This window comes from Notolabrus celidotus, chromosome 21, assembly GCF_009762535.1.
Source record: "Notolabrus celidotus isolate fNotCel1 chromosome 21, fNotCel1.pri, whole genome shotgun sequence".
NCBI classification, from domain to species: domain Eukaryota; kingdom Metazoa; phylum Chordata; class Actinopteri; order Labriformes; family Labridae; genus Notolabrus; species Notolabrus celidotus.
Genome location: NC_048292.1, coordinates 20,733,128 through 20,756,317, shown reverse-complemented (window position 1 = coordinate 20,756,317; position 23,190 = coordinate 20,733,128). Strand labels below are relative to the sequence as shown.

General features: G+C 41.4%; 2 protein-coding genes across 3 annotated transcripts in view; both read left to right on the top strand.

The window, feature by feature from the left end:
• Positions 1–7,943, top strand: part of tmtc1 (transmembrane O-mannosyltransferase targeting cadherins 1) — a 113,785-nt gene extending 105,842 nt beyond the window's left edge. Inside the window, exons 18-19 of the mRNA XM_034673877.1 lie at positions 6,294–6,371; positions 6,449–7,943. Of these exons, the coding sequence (XP_034529768.1) occupies positions 6,294–6,371; positions 6,449–6,574 (204 nt within the window). The 3' untranslated portion in view covers positions 6,575–7,943. The remainder of the gene's footprint in view (positions 1–6,293; positions 6,372–6,448) is intronic.
• An 8,862-nt stretch (positions 7,944–16,805) lies between these two features.
• Positions 16,806–21,748, top strand: LOC117805485 (E3 ubiquitin-protein ligase TRIM39-like). Of its 2 annotated transcripts, XM_034674218.1 has the most exons (3): positions 16,806–16,925; positions 19,651–21,237; positions 21,334–21,748. In XM_034674218.1, exons 2-3 carry the CDS (start codon positions 19,653–19,655, stop codon positions 21,399–21,401), a joined length of 1,653 nt encoding a protein of 550 aa, XP_034530109.1. In that variant the 5' UTR covers positions 16,806–16,925; positions 19,651–19,652; the 3' UTR covers positions 21,402–21,748. The 2 variants fall into 2 exon arrangements, with proteins under 2 accessions (XP_034530109.1, XP_034530108.1); XM_034674217.1 differs by having other exon boundaries at positions 19,651–21,401.
• Positions 21,749–23,190: the final 1,442 nt, after the last annotated feature.

Sequence of the window (23,190 nt, the reverse complement as noted above, 5' to 3'; positions counted from 1 at the left end):
TCCGCGAACCATAGCATGGGGTCCGTGAAATAATGTAAATACATTTCTAATAAATTATAAAATTGTGCTGTGTCATTACAAAACAGCATACACCATTGTTATGATACCATTTGGTGGCTCGAAGGGATATGTGAGTCTTGTTACTGTTAATTTTCTGAAAGCGTTTAAGATCAATTACTTGAAAAGTGTAAATGTTGTCATGTTGAGTCCGCAAGGAGTGAAATGACCCTCTGTTTTAAAGTATACAAGTGGTATTTACTTGATTTAAATTGAAGTTTTTTCTGTTTATCACTATGGTACAGGTCTGAAGTATTTACATTGATACGTTTTACAATGCAAATAGTTCCAAGGGAAAAAAAAGGGTGCAAATGGTAGTAAGCATGTGCTTTAGTGATGGGAAGTTCGTCTCTTTTCAGAGAGCCGGCTCTTTTAACTCGGCTCCCAAAGAAGAGTCGGCTCTTTTGACTCCCGAACGGCTCTTAATTTAGGCTCTTGTGTAACCGTATATTTAACCTTAACTTTGCAAAAAGTTAAGGTTAAATATAATGGTTTGTGTTGAAAAATGGTTTCTGTTAAAAACCCTTTTACGTACATTGTTTTTATGAGAAGCCTTATAATTGACCAATTTGGTGGGGCAGGGTTGTGATTAGGGTTAAAGTTAGGATTAAGGTTAGGGTTAGGATTAGGGTTAGGATTAGGGTTAGGGTTAGGATAAGGGTTAGGGTTAGGAGTTGGGGTTAGGGGTGGGGTTAGGGTTAGGGTTAGGGGTGGGGTTAGGGTTAGGGTTCGGGTTAGGGGTTAGGGTTAGGGTTAGGGTAAGGGTTAGGGTTAGGGTTAGGAAAGGTTAGGGTTAGGGTTAGGGTTAGGGGTGGGGTTAGGGTTAGGGTTAGGGTTAGGGGTTAGGGTTAGGGTTAGGGTTAGGATTAGGGTTAGGGTCAGGATAAGGGTTACGGTTAGGGTTAGGGTTGTGATTAGGGTTAGGGTTAGGGTTATGATTAGGGTTAGGGTTATGATTAGGGTTAGGATTAGGGTTATGATTAGGGTTAGGGTTGGGTTAGGGTTGGGATTAGGGTTAGGGTTGTGATTAGGGTTAAGGTTATGATTAGGGTTAGGGTTAAGGTTAGAGTTATGATTAGGGTTAGGATTTGGGTTAGGATAAGGGTTAGGGTTAGGGTTGTGATTAGGGTTATGATTAGGGTTAGGGTTAGGGTTGGGATTAGGGTTAAGGTTATGATTAGGGTTAGGGTTATGATTAGGGTTAAGGTTATGATTAGGGTTAGGGTTTGGGTTGTGATTAGGGTTAGGGTTATGATTAGGGTTAGGGTTAGGATTAGGGTTAGGGTCAGGATAAGGGTTAGGGTTAGGGTTAGGGTTATGATTAGGGTTAGGGTTATGATTAGGGTTAGGGTTATGATTAGGGTTAGGAATAGGGTTATGATTAGGGTTAGGGTTAGGGTTGTGATTAGGGTTAAGGCTATGATTAGGGTTAGGGTTAGGACCTAACCTAAAGCAAAAAGAAACAGAACCAAACTCAAGCAATCCCAACCAGAACTGAACCAGAACCGAACCAGAACCAAACCAGAACCAATCCATAACCAATCCATAACCGAACCATAACCGAACCAAAACCGAACCCAAACCGAACTGTACCAGAACCAAACCAGAACCGGAACCAAGCAACCAGAACCGACCAGAACCATACCAGAACCGAACCAAAACCGAACTGTACCAGAACCGAACCAGAACAGGAACCAAGCAAACAGAACCGGAGCCAAACTCAAGCAAACCCAACCAGAACCGAACTAGAACCGAACCAGAACCAAACCAAAACCGAACCAGAACCAGAACCGTACCAGAACAGAACCAGAACATAACCAGAACAGAACCAGAACATAACCAGAACGGGAATCAAGCAAACAGAACCGGAACCAAACTCAAGCAAACTCAAGCAAACCCGAACCAGAACAGAACCAGAACCGAACCAGAACCAGAACCGAACCGTACCAGAACAGAACCAGAACCAGAACATAACCAGAACCAGAACTGTACCAGAACCGGAATCAAGCAAACAGAACCGGAACCGAACTCAAGCAAACCCAACCAGAACCGAACAAGAACCGAACCGTACCAGAACCGAACCAGAACCGAACCGAACCAGATCCGAACTCAAGCAAACAGAACCAGAACAAGAACCAAACTCAAGCAAACAGAACCAGAACCAAACTTTAGCAGAACCGAACCAGAACCGAACCAGAACCGAACCCAACCAGAACCCAACCAGAACCGAACTCAAGCAAACAGAACCAGAACAAGAACCAAACTCAAGCAAACAGAACCAAACTTAAGCAAACAGAACCAGAACCAAACTCAAGCAAACAGAACCAGAACCAAACTGGAGCAAACAGAACCAGAACCAAACTCAAGCAAACAGAACCAGAACCAAACTCAAGCAAACAGAACCAGAACCAAATTCATGCAAACAGAACCAAACTCTAGCAAACATTATTAATGTCCTTGGGTTGGCATTGAGAAAAATCAGATGCCTTTGTTTGGATGGGCTGATCCGATTTCTCCTCTCAGTGAGTATTTGCCCGGTCTTTGAGAAGACTCTCTCTGAGGGAACAGATGAAGCCAGGATACACAGGCTGTTTTCGAAACGGCCTGCTACATACTACTTACTAATGTAGTAGGCAGTAGGTATTGCCTACTACATACTGTGTTTGAATTTAGTATGTAGTATGACTGTTCTGTTTGATCTGTCATGCAGCATTCTGGGACACACGTCACTGGATTTCCGGTTTCGGAATGGGGAAGTAAACAATGGCCAAGCTGATAAAGAAAATGCTTATTTAGCATCACTTATGATTTATAAAGTTAGGAAGTGGTTTATATGTAATTTAATAACTTTCACATTACCCCAAAACGGATTCCCCCCCCGTCAAAAAAGAAGGAAAAAGAAGAAGTGTAACGAGCGCTGTGCATTGTGGGAAACAGTACGTGAGGCAGACTGGTCCGATGCATACTGAGATATTTTCCAGAATCAGTAGACATCCGGGGAGTTTTGGCTTACTGCAGAATTTGCTCTTGTTCACATACTGCTTACTACATACTGAATTCTGGCCAAATCAGTACGTACTGCTAGTATAGTAGGCGGTTTCGAGAACAGCCACAGCCTCCCCTCCATCACCTTTATCCTATATCCTCACATGTGATTGGCCGCATGTAGAGATCCTCTCAGCGACAGAAGGGAAGCAGTTCAGTCGGGATCACCCTCGTCAAAACGGTTAATTATCTGCATACATTAAGTTATATTTGGCGGTACTGCTCTGTTCTGCGAGCTCCCTGCCCTTCCATGTGTAGACATTAAAATGGCGAGCTGTCTGTGTTATTAAAAGTAAACTGAAGACTTACATTTTTAATCTGGCGTTTAATTTGAAATAATTTTTTCATCCCCAGATATTAAGTGTTTTAACAAAAAATATTTATTTATTGTATTTATCAGATTTTTTATTTTATTTTTGTACTTTATTTAATTTTAAATTTTTACTGATTTTTATTAATTTTACTATTGATTTTATTAAAATTTTGAAAAAATTTTATGATTATGTATTTTGTTATTTTTGCATTTCTTTTTTTTGTTTTTAGTTATATTTTTGGGCATTTTTGCCATTATTGACAGGACAGGTGAAGATAGGCAGGAAATGGGGGGATTAGAGAGAGGGGAAGAAATGCAGCGACCCCAATTTTAGCATTTCTGTAGTTTTCTGTCACTACGTTCTTTTGTGAAGCACTGTGGGCTGCCTGCTTGTCTGTATCAAAGGTGCTATATGAATAAAGTTGAGTTGCGTATACGTGGAATGCCAAAGCCTGTGTCGGGGAGAGCACACCTCCACTCTCTTTCATTGCATGCATGAAAAGCAGAGGCAGGGAGAGCAGCAGCAAAGAGCGAGCATCAGTGAGTGACGATACATATGACACTGGTAAAAGCAGCATTCAAGAGAAGTCACTCGTTCTGATTGGTTACGTTGATGTAATCAGCTAGACAGGTTGTAGTCCATGTCAACAACCCCCCTGGTGAAATTCAACTCCAATCCGGTGCATCTTATTGAGACAAACATGAATAACTCCTGTCATGGATGTTTGACTTGATTCTGGACGAGGCTGACGTTCAAAGACGTTCTTCCTCTCAGCTGTCATGCACTCTTCTTACTGAACTCTGTGCAGCTGGTGCAGACAGGTTTCTTTCACTCTTTGCATGTTTATTTTTCTGGCTCAACAATTCTCTCCCTGAATCTGAAATCTTTCTGAGCATCAGTGACAAGCTGTTTCTGGAGACCAGCTCTGTTGTTTATTCTTCTTTTCTTAACTGATGCTGCAAGCCAGAACCTCTCAGCCGTCTCCTGATGGGGGGCTAATCCCGGGAGACTGGGATTAATATCTGACCAGATGTGCAGGGGTCAAATTTACAGATGTGAGAAAAAGGAAATCTCTTATGAGTCTGATCATATTAAAGGAGAGCCTCGGCTTATCGCGCTCCTCTTTCCTCTTCAAACAGATCTTTTGTCTCTCTCTGTAATACTCTTCTGAGGACTCGTGACTCAGATTTAATCTGTAGAGGAAGTTCCTGGAAGGTAGTTTTTCCCTGGGAGGAAGCTGTGATTGACTTCCTGAGAGGCGAGAAATCAAGTTAAGTACTGTGAGCGCTTCGTGGGAAACCTCGTTGGAGCGGGAGTGAGACGAGAGGCCATCTGAGGTCACAGTTTGTGCAGGAAGCTGCTTTATTAGTCGACACTGATAATACTGCGTTTTTTTCTCTGAAGCAGCAAAACAAACACATGCAGCAGCGTTTGAAGTGTGTTCTTCAGCTGGTTTATTTTAGGACTTGAAGGTCTGTTTTTCATCTACAGAGTGTCAGAGCAGAAAGTGCATCGATGCAAACACACGCGGTCCTGCCCTGATCCCTGCAGATAAGACACTAAGTAGATACAGAGGGTGTTTAAGACGACAGACGGATGTTTATTATCTGTTTTTTTGCTTGTGAGAAAGAGAAAGGGATGTTTGGGGTTGCAGAAATCAGATGTTTTTGGTTCTTTATTTTTAGATACATCTCGTGTTCAATTTTCTGAGTCAGAGTTATTCCAACACGCTACAAGTTTGCCTCCTAAAAGTGTAAATTGCACTTAAATGGGGAATCTAATCTGTCACGGTCTCTCACAGCAAACATAGCTGCAGCTAATCACGTACATGATAAGTGTAAAAATAGGCTTCAGGAGGGATTTTTCGACCCGTGCACGGTGAGCATAACGAAAGCTTGTGAAGACAGGCGGAGAGGAGGATGTCAACACATCAAGACGTCTTAAAAGCCGCTGAACCCCGCTGCAAACACACCGTGAGACTGATGCAGAGTCGACAGCAGCAACACACTAATCACCTGTAGGCTCGACGATATGTTTACACACAAGGCAGCGTCACCAGAGGCAGCAGTTTTAGTCCTTATGTCTGTTTTTCTGCATTTGTGTCCGTTATTTCAGGAAGTGTGCGAAAGATGTCGGAGTAACCTATGCTGAATATTGTCCCTGAATGCCTCCTGCGAAGAAGGGAGCTGCTGCTTGATTAATGATGTGCTGCTTTCACTGCAACAGGCTTAAGATTTTCAGTCGTGACCTTGGAGCGGTGTCTGATCTGGATTTCTGCATCTTAAAGAGGACGAGAGCTCCTTAGGAAACAGAAATATGTTTTAAAATCAGTCTGAGGAGCAACAGCAATACAATCTCAGAGGATTCATGAGGATCGTGTTTGGTGTGAAGGTCAAAGATGGTGCAGAATCCACTCTTTCCCTAATTTTTAGCTGGGATAAGATGAACCAATCTCTATTTATAAAGCACCAAATCCCAACAAATGTTATCCTCAGACTCTTTCCAAACAGAGCAGGTCTAGACCGTACTCTATGTTCTATTATTAACAAAGACCCAACATCAAGACAGGATAAGATCCAGTCCCATCTTACAGACAGGACTCAGTCTGATCTCATCTTAATCCACCATGAGCAGAGCACTTTGCAGCATTTAGTTAGTTACAGTGGCAAGGACAAACTTCCTTTAACAGGCAGAAACCTCCAGCAGGACCAGACTCATGTTAGACACACATCTGCTGAGACCGTGTTGGAGAGAGGGATAGAGGGAGATGAAGAGAGAGAGATGATAGTGGTGAGACAGATAGTAGTAGTTGTAGCAGCTGGATTAAGATCAAGCTTCATCATGTATTTTTCCGTCTGTTTGGTTTTCTCTCTGCAGAGCTACAAGCTGGCTGTGGAGCTCAAACCAGACCAGTCTCAGGCCTGGATGAACATGGGAGGGATTCAGCACATTAAGGTCTCCATTGATCTGTTTGTTAGGGCATTAATCATGTGACCCTTTAAAAACACTGATCCTTCTGATTGTGTTTGCAGGGGGACTATGCAGCAGCCAGGATGTACTACCAGAGAGCCCTGCTCCTGAGTCCTGGGTCCAAACTCCTGAAGGAAAACCTCGCCAAGCTGGACCGGCTGGAGCGGAAACTGACTGGTGGAGCGTAGACCACCATGATCCACCAGGCGCTCTCTATCCTGGGCGGGGAGATCGGTATGGAGCAGGGTCACCGTCCGGCTCAGCCCTCTGGGGCCAAAAGACAAGCCGCCGGCCCACTTGGTGTAATGAACTGTCGGCCTGTCAGAGCAGAGGAGCCGGACTGAAGAGACCGCTCCGGCCAGAGAAACATTTACCAGGGCCGCAGAGAGAAGGAGGCGGCTGATCGAGGAGCCTGTCTGCCTCCGTGCACACACACACACACGCACGCACGCACACACACACACACACACACACTTAGTGACAGATTATAAGTCGGCCCTTCTTCATGTGTTTATGTCCCTGCAGTGAAAGGGTGTGAACATGTTTTTCTTATGAAGGGAACGAGCTCCGATGTTCATACGTGACCTCTGGAGACAACAGAGATCAAACCTTCTCTCGAGGCCATCGTTCAAACTTCCAACCAATCAGAGCAGAGGAAAGGAAGGATGCCACGACATCATCACATTTTCCGTTTCTATGCAAAGTCAACAACTTCATTTGACGTTCGACAACATTTTGTCATTTCAAAATAAAAGCAACTTGAAATTGGCAAAAAAAGCGATTATCCTGGATATTTTCAGTCAGAAAAATCATTGTAATATGATACATTTCATACATTCGACATCAGCTAAAATATTTAGATTAAGACTGATAAGAGAAAACCTCAAATTGTGTTCCTGCCAATCACAACTAAATCTGATTTAGAGTGTCAAAATAAAACCACTAGAAATTTTGCATTTTTTCAATGATTTCTCTAATTGAAAATATCCAGGATGAACGCTGATTTTTTGCTGATTTCAAGTTGCTTTTATTTTGAAATTACACGCCAGAATCAGCTGTGATTAGCTCGATTACATTGTGAGGTTGTTCTCTATGGATCACGTGTCATCCTGATGTCATCGGTAAAACAATAAATCGTGCAGCCCTAGTGCCGACCGTCTGTTTTCAGAAACGCCTCGTGTATTTGATGAGTTCAGATGCTCATGCAGCATGTAGAGGAAATAGTTCAACACTTTTATTTTAACCCCTCCCGGAGTCTGTAAATCTGTCAGATTATATGTCCTATTAGAAGACTCATAACAGCCTCCTCCTCCTCCTCCTCAGACCGAAACCACGTTGGAGGCCCTGATACGAAGAGCCATCTGCAGATGTGATGAGCTTGTGTGCGCCTGTGAGCATCTTGCGTACGTTAGCCTCTGATGGTCGCTGTTCGGTCACTTGTTGTGGTTTCGTTGACAGTGATGTTGATTGTGAAAGAGTTTTGCTGTGGATGAAAATGAAGTGACGAGTGTGATGACTGAGTCGCACCAAGAAAATAAAGTATATGTTTTTATTAAAGTGTGTTTGAAGTCTTTATTGTGAAGTAGCTGTCTGCAGATGTGTGACGGAGATAAAAGTGCATTATCGTTTGGATGAGTCGGAGGGACTACAGACCTCCTCTGCTGCCTCTGCCATTGCTTCTGCTGCAAAGTATCCACATAGCCAAGCCACAGAATATTAGTGCAGAAAATATTGAGGACAGTGATACATTTAATGCAGTGTTTTGGCAGACTCAGGCGTTTTAGGGTGAAAGAAATCCTGCAGAGCGAAGCCAAAGCTGCAGCCTGTAGATGTAGGCTCTGCAGGCAGGAGGAGCTTTATGATGTTACATCAAGCATGTACGAATTTACTGCTTTAGTTGCCTCCTTTTGCAATCATTATTGAATTAATATTCAGATTAAAATGTGCAAAATCTCCATAAAAATACTCCTCAGTCCCTTGTGGAGCATTTTTGACCCCTTGTCATTTTTGCTTCAAAATCTCCTCCTCTTAGAAAGTTAAATATACTAATCAAGCTCTAACAACCTTTTCTGTCCCAAATAACAGAGGAACCCTGAGGCAGACTGAGGCAGCTAGGTGTCAAATTATATTCCAAGCTTGCAGGGGAAACAGAAGAGCTGGCTGACTTGTGGGCTTGGGCGGAGACTAAGCGAGGTGACGGACTGGTGGTCCTGAAGACGGAGGACACAGGTAAGAGTCACGGTGGCAGGCAGGGGAATTATGATATGTGATTCAAGGCTCACTAATGGCAAAACTGAGCAGGACTTTGTGGCATTTCAGCGCACTTGATCACGGTTGCGGCTTGGCGTGTGCGTTCATGTGCGTAGGGTCAGGGCGCAATAGTGGCGCATTTCTCCAACAATCGAAAATGTAGCACGCTTGATTTTCACTTTATCTGTACTTAAGGTAAAACAGCAGCTGAGCGATATTAGCCCAAGGATAAATCCCACAATGCATCATGTTGATGAAGTTTAGCACCACTAAAGGTGGTTTATACTCCTGTGTTGGAACAACGGCGCAGCCTTTGTCGTAAGTCTGCGTAGATGCCTACGAACATAGCTAATATGCACCTCCTCCGAAATGTAACTACACATCAAATCAACGTGGATGCATGCCCTGTGATTGGTCTGCTGGGCTGCATTGTATTTCCTGCATTTACAACACTTCTGGAATCAAAGTACATTTCATCTCCTCCTCCATCTCCTCTCTATTCTTCATTTAATCATGTCTGCATGATAAACAGCAACATGTATCAGCTGTAGATTAACTTAATACGTTCTGAATCGCTGTGAAAAGTAGGAAACCTACCGGAGGACTACACTGTCCTCTAGTGTTTCAGAGGAGTACTGCAGAGCGGCGCAAACATGTCGACGGACAAGTCTGTAGAGCTCAAGTCCGCGCCGGCCACTGCTGCGTAGCATCAATGCAGAAATATAATCTGAGATTTTATCAAGAGCCATGAGATCGTCGCTGGATGCCACCGAAGACATTTCAATGTAAGAAAAATGTTTTAAAGAAGCAAATTTTGTAACTTCATTCTATATTCATATCTGTCATTTCTTCTAATCGGATTATGGCCACGTATGTTTCACTACTTGTATCTTGACATGCAAAGATGTTATTATTAACAATCATTTTGAGTGTTTTATCAGTCAGAAAAACATCCCAGTGATCAAAGTACGAATTCATCTTCATCTTACCATCAATCAACGGTGGCTCCTCTCAAAGTGCCAAATAACACCAACAGAACAATCAGCTGCATGTTTTGACTCATGCAAAGTTATCTTCTCTGCACGATGCAAGTGTGTTCCAGCTACTTTTGAAAATCCCTGCGCACTGAACCACTGCTTAAACATTATACGCAAATGTTCCTATCATGTGGCAAAACATCACCAAAGTGTGTGCCTAAGCAAGCGCACTCAACTAAGAGAAGAGGTATGGGACAGTGCCACAGACTGCCTGATTGGCAGTCTTTTGCAGTCGGGCCAGAATTGGAAGCATGTGGATTTGTAAAAAGCTAAGTTTCCTTTTTCTTTTTTTTAAATAAGTTCTACTGAAATCTTGAGGGAGACACAACACTAAGTCAGAAATCCTCCGGGGACTTCAAGAACAGGTTGAAAGAAGTGATGAAGAGGCTGAAAAAACTATTTAATATAAATGGAGCGAAGCCTGCAAGCTAGTTCAAGCAGGCATCTCCAGCTGCACAGATTTCACACCTCTCATGCGTCAGTCTCACACCACATGACAAACCTACCCTCCAAACTTGACACTCTAAGCTGCAAGAGTTCTGATCTCTTCGTCTGACCTGCATGAAACCTGCGCTCAAATCTTCAGCCCCACCACCACCAAGCATCACCCTGCAGGCTCCTAACAGGGGTTAAGATACTATCTCATCTGCACTCCTCAATTTCTGCAGGTACAAATAAAACTGAGGAGTGCTGGAACTTCCCTGCAGGACTTTTTTTAAGCACCTCACATCCCTTACTGAGCAAACACAAACTGGATCTGTTTCAGCATTGAGAAGCAGCTCCACAGTCCCACCCATCGGGCTCTCGTTTAGAGTTCCAGAGAAACCCAAACAAAGAGAATCAGAGCAGGTTCACACCCAGCACAGAGGAACAGGACCCGCTCAGGAAAACTCTTAAAAAAAACTGGCAGGCGAGGTCACCTTCCTGAGTCACTCTGAGATCAGAATTATTTTTGGCTTAAAAACAAAACAATATGAATATCAGAGCCCTGTTTCAGGCAAAGTTCTTCAACAGGCTTCGGTGTCTGCAGGAAAAACAGTCTGTATGGAGAGTAACAGCAGGTGTTCTAGAATTCTGACAGAATTCTGTCTTTGATCTCAGAATTCTCAGAACAAACGGAACATTCCGTGAAGAAGCCAGACCTAAAAAAAAAAAAAAACCTCAGTGTCTCTAATCCTCTTTCATAGACCTCCATTCAACAAACAAACATTGTAAAAGTAGTTTTCTTCTTCTCTTGAGGACAGACCTTACAAAGCTTTTTACTTTCAGCTACAACTAACCTGTAATTACATACTCTGATTCAGAAACATGTTGAATCTGGATCTCAGGGTCTGGATTTTAGTCTGAGAAGGGTTCTGGTCTCTGTCTGTAGTCTGAGTAGTTTCCACCAATCCGGTTTCAGCAGGAGAAACAGTCTGTATAGAGAGCAACAGCAGGTGTTCTAGAATTCTGACATCAAAGACAGAATTCCAGATGTTAGAATTCTGAGAACAAATGGAACATTCCGTGAAGAAGGTCAGAGCTAAAAAAAAACATCAGTGTCTCTAATCCTCTTTCATAGACCTCCATTCAACAAAAACATTGTAAAAGTAGTTTTCTTCTCCTCTTGAGGACAGACCTGACAAAGCTTGACTTTTTACTTTTGACTAATCTGCATCATGATGTTATTTCAGCAAACATAAGACCCTTTAATTACAAGAACATCACAAGAACATCAGTTTCTGTTTCAGGTTCATACTGCTGAAGGAAGCCAGAGTGAAGCCTCTGTGGGACTAACTGTTTAAGGGTGAAACTGAGACTCATGAGAAACAGATGAATTGGCGCTCCTCTGGAGGATAAACTGAACCATGACATAACAAGATGCTACCTGGACTAAAAGGAAGTCTTGGCTAAAGGTTGCCTAATGCTAATGGCTAGCTACAGAGAAGTTAGCCGTTGTTCTTAGTGGCAGATTGAGTTTTATATGCAAAATCAGATGCGATGAAATTATATCCTTGCATGGCCGTGATTTTATCTCCTGCTCGAGGGTTGCCTTGGATCGTGGCCTGGTTGATGACTTGAAACATCCAGACCTGATATCAGCGTTTAAATCCTGCTTAGTGCTCGCTGGGAGTGAGCTGAGAAACTGAAACGGCAGTCTTGATACTGCTCCAGTTTCCAAAGGAGGATTCTTTTAAAGCTCAGTTTGTGATTTTTTCTGCAGACCTTGCAGTTCTTCCTGCATCGCTCTGTGTGCAGCGATGCAGCTAAGATGTGCAAAGATTAACTGACAAATCACGGCTGAGTCGCAGCCTTTCCCACCTCCTCTAAATATTTGACTTAAAGAAGGCAGCACTAGTGGACTATAATGCTACTGTATGTTATTAAGTGGCAAATTGGGGTTGGAACATACTTCATGGTGTTAAATTAATGAATAATGAACCAAAACAATGTTTTTATTTTCTTAAAGTTTGACGCATGTGAGCAGCAGGATGAGGATTATTTATGTCAGCAGATTTACACAAACACAGTCGTGTGTATGTGGTCATGTTCTCATGCATGTAATGGCCTGAGCTCTGGTCATTTATCTCTCTCTCTCTCTCACACACACACACACACACACACACACACACACACACACACACACACACACACACACACACACACACACACACACACACACACAGGCTGCATTAATGAAAGAGAGGGTCCATTAGTTGTTCCTGTCATCTGAAGGAGCCTCAGAGATGGAGACACCCTCCTCTCCTTCTCCTCCCTTCCTTCTTTAATCTGATTGGTTCTCATACAGGCCGCTCTTTGTCTGCGTATTGAAGGGTTAAATTATGTTAAACTCACACGAGGACAATAACAAGACCTTCTCTGATTTTATGACTCTCTAAATGCCGCTGAGGACCTCTGCTAACCTTTGCCCCCGGACATCTTGTCGATCTCGTGCCGCCATCAAGGCCTCTAACTATTAAAGTGTATTTCAATTAGGCGGCGCTCTTTTGTAACGGTGATGGAGAGCTGCAGTTAATGTCAGCAGAGAGGCTGCTGGCTGCAGCTTCACACTCACTGCTGATTTATCTGCTCCATTTGCTCTGAAGATAATCCTTATCCCTGTGACACAGCACTTAGTCCAATCAGGATCATGTCCTGGTGTCTTCATAGCGTTACCTGAGACAAATGTATGTTCTGTGTAATGTGTTGTACATTTAAAAGCACTCATTGATGCATTACTGCTGATACTTGGTGCAGATTTTTGGGTTTCTTCACTCAGCTGCTGCAAAATACGTCCACGAAACCTTCTTATTTTTGTCCCTGACAGGCTCAGGTTGTTTCTAAGAGGATCCCTGCAGAGAGAGAGCTTTTTGTTAGAGAGAACGATGAGTTTTATGAACCAGGAAGGCACCAGACTGTACTCACAAAAACAGTAACAGTGACAAAAACAATCATTTCAGTCCAAACATAACTCAAGAATCCTCCTCCTCGTCCTCCTGCTCCTCCTCCTACATGAGCTGTGTCTGGATGAACTTTCCAGAGTCCAGTTTGATGACCTGTTGGCTCAAATCAGTACCAGGGTTTAACAAACTACTGTTGTGTCTGTCCATCTGTCTCATACATCATCATCAAAATAGTCAGATTTCACTGAGATTTAATGTCAATAAACCGGTCAAAAGGATGCCCAAGTAACTAGTCCATAATGTTAATTTATGAAAATTTAACATTTAATGACAAAAAGTCGTTCAAGAGGTTTTCAGCCTGAATTTAATTTGGAAAAATTGTTCTGCTTTGGTTTTAATAGCTCAGTTATAGATAGTGTTTATGTGAGTCAGTCTGAGCACGATGAACACAATCAACAGGTTTGACTGATTTCAATTCTACCAACAGGTAAACAAATATGGGGTGCCATAAACGACAACATCAGCTCAAAACATCTTAAAAATGTAGTGTGAATTTTTAAGTCATTTTTTATTACATTTAGAGACAAATATATTTACAATAAAATCACTGTTAAATCCAAATGCCAAATATAAATGTTAGATTTAAATATAAATGTTAAATATAAATGTTAAATATAAGTGCTAAATCTAAATGTTAAATCTAATTCTAAATGTAAAATATAAACATACATGTTAAATATAAGTATAAATATTAAATGCTAAATATAAATATAAATGTTAAAGATAAATGTTATATAAGTATAAATGTTTAATATTAAATCTAAATGTTAAATATAAGTCGAAATGTTAAATGTTTTTTGCAATCCTAAATATTCAGCACATATGCAAATCCACACTGCTGCTCAGCAAAAGTACCAAAAGAAAAGCTTCATAAAGCAACACAGATATCCCAACCATAGTCCCAGTGGCTTAACCTGGCATTTATTTTGTTACTTACGCTAGGCGGCAGTGTGAATTAGAGAAATATGTATGATCTCTAGCAACATTTAACATTTATATTTAACAATTAGATTGAACATTATATTTATAGCTAAAATTTAGATTTATATTTTAATTTATATAAAAACATTTATGTTTATATTTAACATGTATTACTTAGATCAATATTTTACATTTATATTTGACATTATATTATATTTAACATTAATACTTAACATATTTATATATCACATTTAGATTTGTCATTTAGATTTAACATTTAACACTTAGATTTAATGTTTAACATTTATATTTATATTTAACTTTTATATATTTAAAGTGATTTTATTTTAAATATATTTTTCAGCACAAAAATAAAGTGAAGATCACAAGTATATCTCTAAATATGATTTAAAAAAAGTGACTTTTAAAAATTCCCACTACAATTTTTAAGATGTTTTGTAGCCAAAGGTGGAGAAGTGTTGTCGTTTTCAGTGTGCACAACTTTACAAAGGGCGCCGCATAGACAAAGTGTATGCCAAAACATTTCAGCAACACTGACATACCGACCAGGTCAAGCTCAGGGACCTCACCTCCCTGTCTAATTCAGCGAGGTGATGCTGGCCACTGAGGAGCTGCATGTAATAAAAGGTCCTGAGGAAGGACGTGGTGATCCAGGACGATGATGAAGACGTGATGCAGAAGAGAGTCCTGGCCACCCTTCCTCATTTCTCTCCACTTGGGCAGAGCTCTACACAGCAGAGATCACTGATGGTCTCTCCCTCCTGCACAGGTAAGGAATCTCAGAGCTAGCTTTCTCTTTTGTGGCCCAAATATTTGAATGATGCCAGATATTTTTGAGAATGCATGTAAATATGAATACATTATAATCCTGAACGCACCTCATAATGACTTTACTGCTTCTTAAAGGCTTCAATATGAAAGCATTCTTCTTTGTGAATGAAGTGCGTGAAAACATCACGTGAATCCTGCAGGAGGAGCTCAGCAAATGAAACTGAAATTAACTCATCCAGCATGTTTTATAGATTTGAATGGCATTCTTTGCTTAATGCAGCAGCATGTGCATCTGCAGTATAAGACTAAATACTTCCAGGAATAATCAAGCTGCGTGATTAAACACCTTTTAAATTCAGAACTTTCTGAGCTGTTCAATCACTTCGGCTCACGTCCAGATGGTGCCACATTAATCAGCCTGCTCTGAAATTTTAATCAAAGAGGCACACACACACACACCATGCGATGATGTAAAGCTTTTTTCTGAATGTGAGACTGAGCTGCAAACTGTTGACTGATGCAACACACACACACACACACACACACACACACACACACACACAAACACAAACACAGAGGCATGCACACAGTCGGATCTGGATTTCCCCTGAGTCATCTAAAAGACAGCGCGCTTCCCTAAACATCCCTGTACAACACTGCCCCCCTGTGGTCGACAGCCGACACTACATCTGCTTGTTCTCAGCTCCACATTAGAAATCAGCACAACTCAACATCCGTCAGGCTGGTCCACGTTACCTTCTGGTTCACCTTCACCTCCTGACACAGTTTAGAGTTCAGATCCAGTATAGAGAGCCATTTGAGCATTTATTCCATCTCAATCAGGAGAGACACGATTTAAAGGTTATTTATTACAACTGAATGAATGATGAATCTTGACAGAAATCTTTGGCGTAAGGACTCTATGGGGATAATGTTGTGAGCGTAGGAATGCGTGAATTTGGCAGCAGAAGAAATCCCCCTAGAGTCCAGACACTGGTGTGGTGGTTGATGATCCTAGGAATTGAAGACTTGCAGAGACCAGGTGGAGATGGGGAGGTGAAGGGGTGCGCACCATCAATGCAAGAAGGAACTAGCTGGAGAGAGAGAAACATTTAAAAAGACAGCAGAAAGTTGATAGGCTGACAATAAGGGCGTGCCACTGAGCTATTGGATGACGCCGCCGCTGATTAACCAATGACAGCTCCGGAGCGTGCAGCTGGAAGCGGGTGAGCTATTGGACGAGGGAGAGGAGAGTTAAACAACTGCTGTGATTGCTTTTATAGTCTTCCTGTCTGAACTTTCGCTAGAGCTACATATCTGAGATATACCAGTTTCCTCATTCTTAGACAGGACCAGTTCAGTAGTTTAACACAGAACACTTTGCTACTTTACTAGATACAACAAAATATCAGGGGGCGCCATAGTAGACATAAAGATGCCAAGAGTAGCTTTAAACAGGTAACTAGTTACTCCAGGGTTTATTACATTTTTATTTTTACCTTTCCAGTTGAGAAGTGAACGTTTTCAAACATCCTCAGTTATCTAACCAGGTCAAAAGGACCCTAACTAATGTAACTAGTCAGTATTTTGGTCAAAACTGGTGAACATATAAACATTTTCATCCAACTAGTAAACTAATGTAGTTAAAAAAAGACCCCAACTAATGTAACATCTCAATATATAAGACCCTTCTATCATGTCAGAGATTTTGCAAGTTTGTGGTACGAAGGTTTTCAGCATTTAACCAGTGAACAGCTGTCAAAGTCTAACTGGTGCAGGAAACTGAAACTTATCACAGATATCGAATAAATGCTCAAACGGCCTTCCATACTTCAAATCATCATGTTGCGCTCCTGAAAGCTGCCGACACGTGAAGCTGTGCTCACTGTCACAAGGAGATCATATGAACACTGGGTGGCAGTGAACATGTTGGACTGAACTTTATTGCTGTAATCATTTGGAGGAGGAACGTTTGAACTCAGCGAGCAGAGAGAGGCGGAGCAACTCTGCAAGAGAACCAGGAGCGTCTCAGCGTCACACTGCGGAAACGACACCTGAGGGACTCACGCGCCTTTATATCTAACATACACATACAGGTGAGTCCAATATTTATCATGTTTACTTTACTTAAACATGAAGAAACAACAGTAGTTTGAGCTGTGTCTTTAAAATGTATACACCTGTTTTGGCTCAGGGCTCAAAGGTGTAGAGGAGTGCAGCAGATCTGAAGGATCAAAAATCACCTATTTCAGGCCGACAGGGCCAAACGATCTTAATTCTCAAGATTTACCTTTTTAATCTCGCTTTTAACTGAGTCTTAATCTAATTTAAACTTACTTCTTATCTAGTTCACTTGAGTTATTTTCAAAGATGACCTCTCAGCATTTTATTCTGTTTTACTTTACTGTATTTTATTTTAGTTTAGCATCGTAGTCTCTTTACTGGTTTAATCTTTTATAGTTTTATTATCTTATTCATTTATTTTATTTTGGTGAGCTCAAATTCCCATCTTTAGTTTTAACATCTCTTGTTTCCTCCAGTGTTTCCTCATTGAGATGTTATGACAGCGCTTCCTCAGTTCGTTAGCAACTTTTATTTTATTTATTATTTATCTTGGTCTTGCATATGGATTATGGGTCGGGTTTTTGGGGTGGTATAGTTAAAATCACGGTTAAATCTAAATGTTAAATGTTTAATATAAATGTTAAATATAAATATAAATGTGATATATAAATATAATGTAAAATGTTAAATCTAAATGCTAAATATAAATCTAAATGTGATATATAAATATAAATGCTAAATATAAATACAAATGTTAAATCTAAATGGTAAATGTTTCATTTACATGTTAAATATAAATCTAAATGTTAAATATAAATCTAAATGTTAAATATAAATATAAATGTGATGTATAAATATAAATGTTAAATATAAATGTTAAATCTAATACTTAAATGTTGCTCTGCGATCCTAAATAATGTGATACAGACTTAGCAATAGCAACTTATCTTGTCTGTACCATAGAGTTGGTCAGTTCTGTCTGAGCGTTGTGAAATCTCTTTGTGGCCTCCAAAACTGCCTATCCAGCATTTTTACGGCGGGCAGTCCGGCTATAACCAGTAGGAGTCAGCACTGACAGACTATGGTTAAGATATCTGTATCATTTTATGAAACTTTTATTTTGGTACTGACAGCGCCCAATATAAATTAACACTGCCGCCGAGCAGAAGTACCAAAATAACAGCATCATAAAGCGATACAGATATCCCAATCATAGTCGGTCAGCACTGACTTCTTCGGGTTATAGCTAGAGTCAGACTGGCCGCCGTAAAAATGTTTTAAAGGCAGTTTTGTAGGCCATAAAGAGATTTCACAACGCTCAGAGACAGAACTGACCCAGTCTATGGAGTGGACACTTAGTTGCTAGTGCTAAGTCTGTATCGCTTTATGAAGCTTTTATTTTGGTATTAATTTGCATATCAGCTACAAATATTTAGGATTGCAGAGCAACATTTAACATTTAGATTTAATATTTATATTTAACATTTATATTTAAAATTTATATTTAAAATTTAACATGTAGATTTATATTAAGCATTTGGATTTAACATTTAACATTTATATTTAAAATTTAACATGTAGCTTTAGAATTAACATTTAACATTTATACTTATATTTAACATTTGGATTGAACGTTTAACATTTATATTTATGTATAACATTTGGATTTAACAGTGATTTTAACGTAATATATTATTCACCACAAAATTAAATGTGAAGAAGATCTCAAATATTCCTCTAAATGTAATAAAAAAGTGACTTTTAGAAATTAACTCTACATTTTTATGAGGTTTTGGAGCTAAATGTGGAGAATTGTAGCTGTTATTTTCAGTTTGCACAACTTAACAAACGGCGTCCTATAACCAAGCCAAAACTTGAAGCCACTGAGGTGTTGCACCTGGATGACCTGATTGACGCGCTCTGAGTTACCGTGTTTGATGAATGAAACTCCTTGTCAAATTTTCCAGTTGAACTCTCAGTCCGTTTACTGTTCTTGCACAGGCTCTAAAAGTGTCCAATACACAACATTGTTATACACAAACACCAACACAGAACTCCAGCCATTGACATGTAAACAACTGATTCATGATCTACTCCTACAGTCCTTCTTCAACTTTAAGAGTTTAAGGTGGATTTGATGAAGTCATCAGGTTTGACACTTTGAAATTATTTTTTTTAAAAGTGCAAAACTTTCAAAATAAAATAAAAACGCTACACTTCCTGTTGTGCTTTGGGTCTTGCTCCCAGGAATGTTTTTGTCTTGGAGCCAGCCAAACCTACAGCAGGTGAAAAACACTGAAGAGCCTGTATTTATGAAAATGTGACATCACTTTTAAGAAGCTCAATGTATTTGAGTCTTCTGAACTCTGATGCAAAGGTGGCTTTTGTGAGTTTTGCTGTTTTTTGGCACCCTATAAAATAAAATGTACTTTTGAACAGGAACTCAGAAATTCAGAGAATCACGTGTTTTCTAAAGGATCCTGACGCCTGTAGGATTGTGCAACAACGTGACAATCCATATCTCGTTTTTTGTAACCTGAATAATTCACCTGATGCACAAAGGAGTCGTTACAAAACCTGATCAGAAACAGGCTGTCCCCTTTTTATTCAGATCTCTTCAGACTCACCAAACAAAGACTTGCTGGTTCCTGTTCAGAGAACTGCACATGATGGAGCGGTTCCACTTTGTTTAGATTATAAAATATCAGCTCAGAACTCTGAAGGTTACTTCAGTTCACCGTTTCTCTCTTTTCACAGAGATGTCTGCTGCCAGCAGCCTCCTCTCTGAAGAGCAGTTTCAGTGCTCCATCTGTCTGGATGTGTTCACTGATCCAGTCACCATACCATGTGGACACAACTTCTGCAAGAGCTGCATCACTAAACACTGGGATATTAAAGTCCCGTGTGAGTGTCCCCTGTGCAAAGATGTCTTTAAAAAACGTCCTGAGCTGCGAGTCAACACGTTCATATCTGAGATGGCTTGTCAGGTCAGGCAGTCGACTGCAAAGAAAACCAGCAGCTGCTCAGTCCAGAGAAGTTCTTCCTCTGGAGAAGTTCTGTGTGACGTCTGCTCTGAGACCAAAGTGAAGGCCCTGAAGTCCTGCCTGATGTGTCTGGCCTCCTACTGTGAGACTCACCTGGAGCCTCATCACAGAATCCCAGGCCTGAAAAAACACGAGCTGATGGATCCTGTGGAGAACCTGGAGGACAGAGTCTGTAAGAACCACGACAGACCTCTGGAGATGTTCTGCAGGACGGATCAGATGTGTGTGTGTCATTTCTGTATCGAGTCAAGTCACAAGACACATGTCTTTGTTCCAATGATGGAAGAATACAAGGTGAAGAAAACTAAACTGGTGAAGTCAGAGGCCAACATTCAGCAGAGGGTCCGGGAGAGAAGACTGAAGATCGAGCAGATCAAACATTCAGTGAAGCTCAGCAGGGAGGACGCAGACCAAGAGAAATCAGCCAGCGTGCAGGTCTTCACTGCTCTGATCCGGTCTGTGGAGGAAGGTCTGGCTCAGCTCCTGGACTTGATTGAGGAGAAGCAGAAAGAAACAGAGGAACAGGCTGAAGGCTTCATCGGAGAGCTGGAAGAGGAAATCTCTGAGCTGATGAAGAGAGGTGCTGAGGTTGAGCAGTTCTTACTCACTGAAGACCACCTCCAGTTCCTCCAAAACCTCCCCTCACTTAGCCCTGATCCACCCACCAAAGACTGGACAGAGGTCAGAGTTCACTCATCGTATGAGGGGACTGTGAGGACCGCTGTGGCTCAGCTGGAGGAGACTGTCAGTGAAGAGGTGAAGAAGCAGCTTCAGTCTGAGCAGAAGAGGGTCCAGCAGTTTGCTGTGGACGTTACTCTGGATCCTGAAACCGCAAATCCATATCTCAGAGTGTCTGGTGACAAGAAACAAGTGTATTATGGTAAAAGACAGAATCTTCCAGATAACCCAGAGAGGTTTTCTCAGAATGTTTGTGTTTTTGGAAAGCAGAGTTTTTCAGCAGGGAAATTTTATTTTGAGGTTCAGGTTAAAGAAAAAACTACATGGCAATTAGGAGTGGCACAAGGATTAATCCACAGGAAGGAAAGAATCACATCAAGCCTACAGACAGGCCCTTGGCTTATAATGTTGACGAATGGAAACGAGTACAGGCCCCTTCCTGGTTCTTCTGTCCTCCTCTCCTTGAAGTCAGCACCACAGAAGGTGGGGGTGTTTGTGGACTATGAGGAGGGTGTGATCTCCTTCTATGACGTAGATACAGCAGCTTTCATCTACTCCTTCACCGGCTGTAACTTCACTGGGAGACTCTTCCCCATCTTTGCTCCCAGTGATAATACTTCAGGTGATAACTCTGCTCCTCTGATCATCACTCCTGTGATTAAACAGATGAAACCAATTGTTAATCTTTCTCTAAAGTGAGATCATCTGTTTCACACAGACAGGGGCTGCATCTCAAAGCTCTTAACGCTGCTCAGAGGAGAGAGGAGAGAGGAACGAGGAGACTGATCGGAGGAGCCATAATTGAGGAAACATGAGTGCAAACTTCACTGAATTCTTTCCTCTGACAGACACGTCCCCTTATCGAATACCACTCACTGATTGGACGCTGCAGCAGCTCGGACTTCTCTGAAACTTCACATCACTTGAGTTTAACAAATAGAGAAAAGACAGACCATAAAACAGTCTATAAGGGTGCCCTGAAACAGACCTTCGGTTTCTGAACAGTCTGTACTTGTTGAGCTGAGATTATAAAGTGTTTGATGTGAGTTTTAAACACAAAATACTGAACTTATCATAAATTCAATTTAACAGAGGATGGGTTATGTTATATCTGATTGTTTATTTCAGATACACTGTCTGATGCATATGTGTCAAACTCAAGGGCCGCTGGCCAAGTCTGGCCCGCGGTGGCATTATCTTTGGCCCGCAGGATAATATCAAATTATTTATAGAGCTGACCTTACGGTATTTTTCACGCACCACTAAAACTACAAGTCCCACAATGCACTGCATGTCAATCGAGGGCCCGCACGCGAGAGCCGTTACCCGACTCCGCTCATCATCAGCCTTATGAAGCTAGTCACCTGCAGTCAACTTTCAGCTTTCCCTCTCCCCCAAAAATGGCTAAACGAAAGGTGGACTTTGAAAACAGGGGTTCAAGACAGGTGGGAGGCAGAATATATGCATGTGCGTAACAGGGGAACATGCATGTGCGTAACAGAGGAACTTTTGGGATTAAGATCAATGCATGGCACAACTACGGGGAAAGATCTCTTTGAAGAGGTATCCAGATTTGTAAATGAAATGAGGCTGCCTTTGGATAAACGTGTGGGACAGACGATGGATTGAGCGACCAGCAAATGGCAGGCAAAAGAGTGGATTAGTGGGCAGGATCCGGGAAGAAATCAGCGCGGGTGAGCTGACAGCTTATCACTGCATCATACATCAGGAATCGCTGTGTGGCAAAGCCTTGAAAATGGACCATGTGATGAGCACCATAACAGGAGCAGTTAACTTCATAAGAGCCAAAGGTTTAAATCACTGCCAGCAGTTCAAGTCTTTTCTAAAGGAGTACGGTTCAGAATATGGTGACTCAGAGGTGCGATGGCTAAGCCAAGGAAAAGTGCTGTAAGTGTGTTTCGAGTTACGTGAGGAGATCTGTCAGTTCATGGAGAGCAAAGGGAAAGACACAACAGAGCTCCACGATACAAAGTTTCTGTGTGACATCACGAGCCATCTCAATGCGCTCAACCTGCAGCTTTAGGGGCGGGGCCGTGTGATCACAAACATGTACGCTGCAGTGAAGGCTTTTAAAACCAAGCTGCGACTGTGGGAGAAGCAGATGCTGCAAGAAAACTTGAGCCATTTTCCGTGCTGCCAAACTACCTGTGTGAACAACTGTTCTCTTTGATGAAGTTAAACAGAACATGTCACAGGAGTCGTCCTACTGATGAACACCTTCACTCAATCCTGAGGATTTCCTCAGCTCAGAGCCTGACTCCAAACATTGAGGAACTTACATCCAAGATGACATGCCAAGTATCTGGCTTAGACTAGTGTGCATCACAGAGCAGCAGCCTGAGCTTAAATAGGTTTTCTTTTTGCACTTTTTCTCACTACCCCAGAGCATTTTTGAGCAATAAGAAATGAATGCAACATATTTTTCATTTTTTTTTAAATGTTTATAGGCAAAAACTTAAGCTTTGATAGTTCAATGTTCAATATGTGCAATAAGTTAATTTCAATAAGTTTTGCAATAAACATTAATTCAGTCCGATCCTTGACTTGCACCGTT

What these genes read in the sequence shown, in the direction of transcription:
- LOC117805485 (XM_034674217.1), top strand. Translation starts at nt 19,653, where the DNA reads ATGTCTGCTGCCAGCAGCCTCCTCTCTGAAGAGCAGTTTCAGTGCTCC.